This window comes from Megalobrama amblycephala, linkage group LG1, assembly GCF_018812025.1.
Source record: "Megalobrama amblycephala isolate DHTTF-2021 linkage group LG1, ASM1881202v1, whole genome shotgun sequence".
NCBI classification, from domain to species: domain Eukaryota; kingdom Metazoa; phylum Chordata; class Actinopteri; order Cypriniformes; family Xenocyprididae; genus Megalobrama; species Megalobrama amblycephala.
Genome location: NC_063044.1, coordinates 61,211,554 through 61,222,139, shown reverse-complemented (window position 1 = coordinate 61,222,139; position 10,586 = coordinate 61,211,554). Strand labels below are relative to the sequence as shown.

At 36.0% G+C, this 10,586-nt stretch overlaps 1 protein-coding gene across 1 annotated transcript; it reads right to left on the bottom strand.

The window, feature by feature from the left end:
- Positions 1-822: 822 nt before the first annotated feature.
- On the bottom strand, positions 823-5,104 carry LOC125278301. The gene is made up of 2 exons (XM_048207380.1): positions 3,185-5,104; positions 823-2,035 (listed from the first exon to the last, which is right to left on the bottom strand). The coding sequence occupies exons 1-2, from the start codon at positions 3,305-3,307 to the stop codon at positions 1,106-1,108; spliced, it is 1,053 nt and encodes a 350-aa protein (XP_048063337.1). The 5' UTR covers positions 3,308-5,104; the 3' UTR covers positions 823-1,105.
- Between the last annotated feature and the right edge of the window lie 5,482 nt (positions 5,105-10,586).

The window sequence follows — 10,586 nt, the reverse complement described above, 5'->3', positions numbered from 1 at the left end:
TTAAACTTTCATATCAAGCCTCCAACATACTTCTGTTGCGTTGTTTTCACCCTCTAATGAGTCTGAGTAATATGCCTTTACAACAAAAATAGCACAGCTGCTAACTGAATACAAGTATGTTTATTTCACGTGCTCATAACTTCATGAAAAATGCACAGATCATAAAAAATGGCACATCAATATTTAAAGCAGATTGAAAATGAATCCAAAATCAACATAATATATTGCACAATATATTACTCACGGAATGATTTAACATACTTGGCTAAAAACATGTCTCTCATCTCTCCGGGATGCAGTGTGTATCCAATGTTCCCGGACCCATCCATGTTCGTTTTCCAACGTGGAATAACACAAAATAGATATCGTTTTAAAGCTTAGAATCTCATCTTTTTAATTAATCTAACCATTTTGAAAAACTCCTAACGAGTGCTGAGAAGCACCACTAAACCAGAGTTTACCGCACGTTGGCGCCACCTGGCTGCGGAAAAAATGAACAACAATTTTTCAAACTATTCTTTATGCTATCACCACGAAATCTGAACCAGATGCAGCTCACATATAGGAGAGCATCACCAAAAAATATTTTTTAGCGATCTTATTGTGTTCCTGAGTTATTCCATGTCAAATAAAAAAAGAAATTTTTTTTAAAAAAAATTATATATATTTTTTGTCTTTTGTCAGCTGTTTCTCAGCAAGAAAATGTCCAAATGTAAAGTAATTTATATTTTCTTAAAATTTAAAATGTTTTCTATCAAATGATACCTACCTTTTGACTCTCCTTGCTAGAGTTTTGGAGTTATGAGTCTTTACTTTTGTGTGTGTCGCTCAGAAAAAAAAAAACTCTAAAAAAGCCTTCAGGTCTTAAAGGGTTAAACTTCTTAGTCTTTTTTCAGCAACAACATCTGACACCATCATACAATGACCAATCCAGATCTCAGTTGCTGCTTTGAGTGAAAAGCCTATTTTCACTGCGGTTGAAGGTTTTCCATACTCTGTCTTGTCTGAGTTGAAGTGTGACACTTCTCTAGCTGCTTCTATTGCCAGGTTAAATTTGGTTGGATCACATAAGTCTTTGAGTCCTCCAATTTTTGGGTTAATTTTCTTAGCTGCCAAGACAAAGTGACCCAGTTCCCTCAATTTCTGTGCAATAGCGATGTTGAGATTGTTCACGTCCTTTTTGAGCAAACAGTGAATGTCCATATTTACATATCATCTCATCCCCTCGAACGTGGGCAGTGATATTGTCTTGTAACATGTTATGGATTACATTTTGGATTCCGTCTGATGATGTCTGCATTGGAAGAAGTCTGGAAGAAACAGTTTGGATGCGCTTTCTTTTTGTTCCTACGTCGGAGTTTTCGTTTTTATCCCTACAAGTTTTGTCATGTCTCCATAGGTCTACTTTTTTAAACATAGCAAAGCAGTGCTGGCAGGGCAAATAGTCACTAACAGATGAATTTTTAGAGGGCTGTTTCCATGTAACAATCTCCCCTTTGCCCTCCTTTAGGACTTGCTGATTATGTCGCCAGTCACCCTTATTTCTTAAAGACTCAAGACGTTTCTTTCTCTCTTTGGAGCCAAGTGGAAAGCTAAAAGCGTGGGCAACATCAGTTTCATCCATGTGCTTCAACTGTAAATGGCGGGCCATTTTTTTATTCATTTTTTCACAGTAAACACAGTAATGTGCTTTGTCCCACACTCTTTTACCATTATTTTTTCGGCAAGTTTTAACTCTCAGTTCAACGGTCTCTGTGTTGTTCTTGCGACAATCCTTTTTTGTATATGTTTTTGATGGTTGACTGTTAGACTGTGGTTTGGTTTTGTTGGTTTTGTTTGGTTTTGTTTTTGACTGACATGACAGACTGGAGCACATTGAGACTATGCTGCAGGATGAAGATGAGTCTGGACTACCTGGAGGAGGCTTGTACTCCTCACCATCACTATAACAACTTGACATTTCTGAAGCTTCTTCATCTTCTTGATGAGGTGAGCTCACTGTAGAATCAGGTATATCCTTCTCCGGGGCCTTTACCTGCAACATAATTTCAACATATTACCTGCGTGCATGAAGATTTGACCTAAATGAATGTCCAAAATGTTTAAAACTGAGTACAAATCACTTTCAGTCAAGTTTAGTAAAAGTGCAATCATCAACAGCTGTTTTTGAGTAAAACTGCTCTTGTTCATTTATATATGTATATGTACTTGTTGCTCTATCAACACTGTAGTTTTCTAAAAACTAGACCTTCACCAAAATGAAAGCTCCTGTTTTAACTTAAGCAATATAGACTTTCTTTTTTCCACATGCTAATCCTTATTACAGTTGCATAAACTCTTTGTGATCATGCATAATTCTTAAAGGGGGTAAAATCATGTTTTTTATTATTATTTAACAGCAATTGCAAACATATCGAGATACATATTGAATATCGTAAAAATTGACAACATCAAGATACAATTTTTTAGATATCGCCCAGCCCTAATGATTATCTGTATCTGCAATAGACTGATGCAGATGCTTTATGATTTCGTTTATCATTAATGATAGATAATTCTGCATATGCTAAAACAATTGGTTAAAGACTTTAACCAATTGTAGATATCTTATAAATATTATATCACCAGAGAACCCTACAAATCACTCATTATAAACAAGTTAATTGGAAAGAAATCATAAACCATCAACCAAATTAAATAATAATAATAAATGAATAATATAAATAAGTAAAAAAATAAATCAATTGTAAAAAAGCAACAAAGTAGTTAAAAACATGTACTACTGAGTTAATACATATGCCATAAAAACAAACCAACACATTCACAATAGTGAAAGGTTATCCTATTTCTTCAGGTATTATGCCACAATGCGCTTGGATTCTCCGTTTTTTTTCTCCACTTTGATTGACAGCATCTGAAGTGTTCTAAAATGGCGGCGCGTTGACGTGCATGGAGCGGTAGAATAGATATATATTTATATATATATATATATATATATATTATATATATATATGATTCCAGTTATGTTTTAATGAGGGAACAACATTGTAACATGCTTAAAAGCTCTAAAAAGTATATTTTTCCATAATGCCCCCTGTGACGCAGCTTTGCCGCGGCATGTTCACAACTCGTCAGCCACAGTTCACGGTTACAACAAGATGATACGATAGTAAAAACTACTTACCACTGTTGATGCTCGTTCGCATTTTTCATGGTGACTTCGTAGAATTCGCATTCTTCGTTGTAATCGCTCCAAAGCACTTTGTCGATCCATTTTCTTTTGCTCCATCTTTTGCTCCTTCATCATGCTCGCTCGGTAACTTTGTCGTGTAACGAATACTGCGCTCTGATTGGATAATTACCATGCAGTACAAAAGCGTTGTGATTGGTCGAGTCCACCTGCATTGCACAGGTTTTTTTTTTTTTTTTCCCTTCTTTTTTTTAAGTGAACTTCTATCAGTCAGATTAGATATACTAATTTTAAATATATTAATATTAAATATGTTATATATTATCCAGGACTAAATCCCTCTAGATTTTTAGTTGTGATATTATGAGCACAGTGATAGCAGTGCAGCCTGCTCACGGAGCGCTCTGATTGGCCGGTCCTGAAAGGGGCCTCTCAAAATAATACATTGTATCAAACTGAGCTGAGCTGGAGCTGCAGGAGCAGGCTGTAATCAACTCAGGATTCAGAACTTTTTTTTAACAGACTATTTTTTAAGTTATATTAAAAATAAACAGATATGAATTATTTCTGAAAAATTTGATTTTTGCCTTTAAAAAAAATCACATAATGCATCAAGTGTACCTCTCTTCTTTAAGAGCCTATGAATAAAACAGGCTTAAAAAAGAAAAAGGGTATTAAATATACAGTATATAGCATAAACTAAACACTAATACAAATAAGTAAATATAAATGCTTATTATTAGCAAAAAAGTTATCAACTGCTCACTTACATTCTCCTGTCTTACAATGTGTTTGATACTTTCCGGTCAGGATTTAGGCCCTACCACAGCACTGAGACCGCTCTGACAAATAATATGCACATGAACACCAGCACAGGCAAAGGAAATACAACTCTATTAGTCAAGTGCTCCAGTCTCTTCTCCGGCTTCCTGTCGCTCAGAGAATAACATTTAAAACTTGTGTATAGCTTGTGTACAAGTCTTTTCATGGTTTAGCACCACAGTACATCTCTGAGATGTTAGAGCCATTTGAAACATTGCAGGCCCCAAGAACTTCAGGGAGGGGTTTCCTGGTGGTCCCCAGAATCAGGAGTAAACACGCTGAGGCTAAAGCTAAAATCTGGAACATTCTTCATGAGGATGTGAGACAGGCATCAACTCTGACAATGTTCAAATCCAGGCTGAAAACAGTTCTTTTCACTCGTGCATATGACACTGAAAGTATTTTATCTGCTCTCTTGCTTTTTACAGTAATACATTTTTATGTTGATGTTTTATGGATTGATTTTATCTGCTTTAATTTAATTTGATTTATCCTTTATTTATACAAGTTAGTCCCTTGAGAGTCATGTCTCACTTTCAAGAGAGACCTGTTTCAAACATATTATTATTAACAGTTAAATAAAAATACAAAAGTTTCACAGATACGTCATGACATGGCTTAAAATTTCTAATTAAAACAACAGCAATTTCCTACAGACGTTTTAATAAAACTCTACATTCTCCAAGTGTGACCAGACTGGACAGCTTCAGATCCTGCTGAAGTTTGTTCCAGCTGGAGGGACCTGAGAAGGAGACAGCCTTTATCCCCAGCTCTGTGTGCACTGCAGGGACACTGAAGGACAGAAAGTCCTGGGAGCGGATAGCCTGATCAAGATGTTGAGTCTGGGAACTCACTGTTGGCAGGACTCAATCCGAGGGGCGGGATAAATGACTGTCTTTCAAAATCCCCTGCACGAAATAGGATAGCGCTAACCAACCAGAACGTTTTCCCACCAGCGGAGCTAGTTGATATATTAAAGGTGCCCTCGAATTAAAAATTGAATTTACCTCGGCATAGTTGAATAACAAGAGTTCAGTACATGGAAATGACATACAGTGAGTCTCAAACTCCATTGTTTCCTCCTTCTTATATAAATCTCATTTGTTTAAAAGACCTCCAAAGAACAGGCGAATCTCAACATAACACCGACTGTTACGTACAGTCGGGATCATTAATATGTACGCCCCCAATATTTGCATATGCCAGCCCATGTTCAAGGCATTAGACAAGGGCAGCCAGTATTAACGTCTGGATCTGTGCACAGCTGAATCATCAGACTAGGTAAGCAAGCAAGAACAATAGAGAAAAATGGCAGATGGAGCAATAATAACTGACATGATCCATGATATCATGATATTTTTAGTGATATTTGTAAATTGTCTTTCTAAATGTTTCGTTAGCATGTTGCTAATGTACTGTTAAATGTGGTTAAAGTTACCATCGTTTCTTACTGTATTCACGGAGACAAGAGCCGTCGCTATTTTCATTATTAAACACTTGCAGTCTGTATAATTCATAAACACAACTTCATTCTTTATAAATCTCTCCAACAGTGTGTAATGTTAGCTTTAGCCACAGAGCATAGCCTCAAACTCATTCAGAAACGATGTAAACAATATAACAGTATACAATACTCACATAATCTGACGCATGCATGACGAACACTTTGTAAAGATCCATTTTGAGGGTTATATTAGCTGTGTAAACTTTGTTAAGGCACTGTTTAAGGCAAGCGCGAGCTCTGTGGCTGTGGACCACGGGATTTAAAGGGGCTGCGCGCTGAATCGGTGCATAGTTAACGATGCCCCAAAATTAAATAATTAAAGAAATAAATTTATCAAAAAAATTAATAAAAAAAAATCTATGGGGTATTTTGAGCTGAAACTTCACAGACACATTCAGGGGACACCTTAGACTTATATTACATCTTTTAAAAACATAATCTAGGGCACCTTTAAACTTTTGCCGTGTCCGGTCGGCAAAACTCCAAACACATCTTCCTTTTTAAAAAATGACTTCAGTGCCGTTCTTTGTTCTTTTCTCAATGAAAAGCTTAACTCCACATCTTCCAGAGTCGTGGCCAAAGCCAATTCGAAAGACCGCTGTTCGCCAGCAGCAGCAGCCATCTCCTTTGTTTTCAAGCAGCAGGAACCATCACAACTCTGCCGTCACTCTGCCATATGCTAAGCACGCCCACCAACTCCATACACGATGTGATTGGCCTGACCAGAGTTTGGTTTTTCCAGCTCGCAGGTATACCAAGAGTTGCTAAACGACACTCGCGGCAAATTAGATTTACTGCCGCTAGGGTGCGTCTAGATTTCTAGGCTAGGGAGCGGAGTCTGCGATGGCAAATTCTGCATGTAAAGTGACATGACAAGTACAATGGCACTAGGTGGAGAGTAGATTTGTAAATAAACAGATACCAGTGCAAGAGTCTGCGCATGTATGATGAGGGTCATTTCACCAGCGAGTACAGTGGTGAATTGAGTATTTAACGTCTGTGATAAACCTTAGCACTCCATGATACACTGCATCTAGCATGCCCAAAGAGCTGACAGAGGCATTCATGTAAACAATATCTCCATGATCTAAGACACTCATAAAGCTGGCAGACACTGACTGTTTTCTGACTTGATAAGTCAGAAATGCTATGCTATGATGTGTTTCCTAATACATTTGTTAGTGGGTGAACTATGAGGTGAACCTAACCCTAACCTAACCCTAACCCTAACCCTAACCCTAAACTAACCCATAGTTATTAATAGCTGGACAGAAAATATTTTGTAACTTTTAAACTTAAAATAGTCTTTTCTGTTCTGTTTTTGTTTTTTGTAAAAACTGCATCACAGCATTTACTGCCATATCAATACAGAATCATCTGTATCGATACACGTATCAGCAAGGAATGTGTCACAATATATTGCTGTATTGATATTTTGAGCAAGCCCTATTCCAAGCCTTGTTCCATGTGCCCCTTTTATACTTTGAGCACCTGCCCCTCCAAACGTCTCTGCACGGCCCTGCATACTGTCATTGTGTCCTTGGGCAAGACACTTCACCCACATCGCCTCCAGTGTCTGCGTACACTGGTGTATGGATGAGAGTGTGAATGAGTGACTGCTTCCTTGATGTAAAGCGCCTTGAGTGCCTAAATCAGGTTGAAAGGCGCTTATATATATATATATATATATATATATATATATATATATATATATATATATATATATATATATATATATATATATATATATATATATATATATATATACCTTTCAACCTGATTTACCATTTAATTATGTGAAAGAAACTACATTTAGGCAAAAAAGGGTAAATTGACACAGCCAATAAGAAGTACAGGTTTCATTTATTAACTAGATAAAAAAAGTTTGTTGAGACAAACTTTAAGTTGGCTTGAGAAAGCCGATCAGAAAGTTTAAAAAAGCTTAGATAGATAGATAGAGGTAACACTTTAGAATAACTCACACTATGAAGCATTAGTTAAGCATTAGTAAATAGTCAATTCATCATTTATAAAACATTAATAGACATTAGTAAGCCGTTTATAAATACAGTTATAAATGCTTTGTTCTTGATTTATAAGCATATCTATAATAAGTTTAATAATTGTATTTTCATACTTTATTAATGATCAATTTATCATTTCTAAATTATGTATTACATTATTCACAAACCAGTAATTTAGGAGTTGTCAGTGGTTCATAAGATCATTTAGGAAGTGTAAGTAAATGATTAATAAAATATTTAAATGTACATTTATGCATCTTATTATTTAGACATATAGTATTAGTTACTCAGTGTGTTAATAAATGCTTTATTAACATATTCCTAGTGTCAAAACTACCTCAGTACTAACTTTAAAACATAAGAGAACAGCAGTGCAGAAGATCAATGAACCTTTAAATCTCATTTATAAAAGCTTTACAAAGCATAAATAGTCCTCACTTTAGATGAGCTCACAAACATAGTTAACTGACTGCTTCTAAATGTTTTATAATTATCTGAATTAATCATGAATTGCAGTAGGAATATGTGTTAATAAAACATTTACTAACACACTAAGTAACTATTACTATGTGTCTAAATAATAAGATGTATAAATGAATGTTTAAATATTTTATTAATCATTTACTTACACTTCCTAAATGATCTTATGAACCACTGACAACTCCTAAATAACTGGTTTGTAAATAATGTAATACTTAATTTAGAAATGAAAAATTGATAATTAATAAAGTATGAAAATACAATTATTAAACACATTATAGATATGCTTACACAATCAAAGCTTAAAGCAATTATAGCTGTATTTATAAACGACTTAAATGTCTATTAATCAACTTACACTATAAGTGATGAATAAAACTATTAACTAATGCTTAACTAATGCTTCAATTAGAAATAGTTATTATAAAGTATGAAAATACTTATTAAACCTAGTATTTATAAACGACTTACTAATGTCTATTAATGCTTTATAAGTGATGAATTAACTATTAACTAATGCTTAACTAATGCTTCATAGTGTGAGTTATTATAAAGTGTTACCTAGATGGGTAGATAGATAGATAGATAGATAGATACCATAGTTTACCCCGTTCTAGTATGATTTACCATGACCCTAGCCTGATTTACCATATTTGTGGCCCTATTTTCAACATAGAATCACAATATTTGTTAGCACGAGAGGACAATATAAAATCCTATTGTATTGCAGTACTTGTACTGACCACTATGGCGCACTTCAGCATTTTTTTCCTGCAGTGCTAACTTTTGCCAGAGGGGGCGCTCCAGAGTAAATAGTGTGTAAAATTCAGGGGAACAACACTCATTTTTCTATCATTTTGAGGACTTTCCCTGGAAAGCACCAGGGCAACTTCAGGAACCCTCCTCATGCTTTTTTTTTCTTTAGCAAAGTGAGGACAGGCCAAAATGTCCTCACTTTGAAAAAATGTCCTCAGTCTGCTGGTCTAAAACTCGTTAATGTCCTCACTCTGTGGGTCTTACAAGAACACATGCACAGTTGTTCTAAAAAGAACAAGCCCAGACATGTGATTTTAATGGATATAGCCAGTGTGGTGTGGGTAATACTTCCTTAATGTCTTGACTCAGATAGATTGACTCAATTAACATATGCCCTATTGACCAAACAGCACTGATTTTAACAGTGAGGTGTGAAATTTGCTAGGGTGACTTTCACCCCACAATCAAAGGAAAAACATGGCCACCATCAGTTCCCAACAGATTAGAAGAAGCCAGATACCCATGATTCACCAAAATGTCTCACCAAATTCACCAAAATCTCATTGACACTTCTTGACCTGCCAATCAGAGGGACAACACCCATAAATTCAGCCATAAAAACTGCCATTGTCAACCACTGGCCTGCAAATCAAGGGTCACAGCACTCATAAAACATATTTGATAACCACTGACCAGTCAGCTTGAGTGACAACACACAAAAAATTTCGGGTCATAAATTTAGCCTTAAATTAGGGCCATAAATCACATTTACTGACATAGTGTATATGATATCCTACTCAAGACAAAAGGGACTGTAGTATGCATTCGAGGGATATATCCACGACATAATATGCAACCGATTAGAAAATAATTTGATCAAAATTGAAGCTAAAGCTCCCAGCGGAAGCAGCAGCCACTTCATACTCTGAACATTCAAATGGGAAACACACAATTTACTGAGGAACAGCTTTGTTCATCCACAGCAGGTTAAGTGAAATTTGTGAAAATAACCTAATAATTATAAATCAAACAGCTTATCCATAAGTCTTGTGAAATAAACACAAGACGTTAGTCTGACCACTTTGCAATAACATTCTCTCGCTTATATTTTTAGCGCGCCAGGCTAACGTTACTCCGTCTTGCCTTTAATCGTTATTTCAAGTTCAAATATATGCATTATGAACAAAGAACCATCATTATTTCCAAGCAATGAAGTGTTGAGTTAGCTAGCTAACCTACCCATCAGATTGTCTCACTCAGGCTTACTGCATGCATACATCAATATTACATCATTGTTGTCATGATAAATAATACAAAATTACTGTACTTGTATTATTATAAAGGTAAGTTTAGGATTGGGGTAGGTGTAGATGTTAATAAAGCCATAAATTAAGCGTCAGCGTTAGTTCAGGCAGGCCTCGTAGTCAAGCTCCGCTATCAGCTGATTCTCAAATTCCAACCCCACCCATATCAGCTGATCTAATTTCTATGGACTCCATTGGCAACTCTAAAATAAGGCGCATTACTTAAACGCAGCTTCTGTCTCTCTGCCTGCTTGGCTGCTTCCACTGCACGCTGCTTGCAACCCACCTCCTCCCCAGCTCCTCCTTAAACTTGTGTATAACTTAATCAGTGTCATTCTGTTGTCATTGATGCATGCTCTGTTCTCAATAGGGGGATTTTCTGCTGCTCTCCTCAGTTAAAAAATGGGAGGTTGTCAAAAGAAGCTGCTGCGTGACTGGATTTAATAGGGGAAACTGAGAAAACGCGAGTAAAACAAACGATTACACTAAAGGTTGGACTCGAAAGT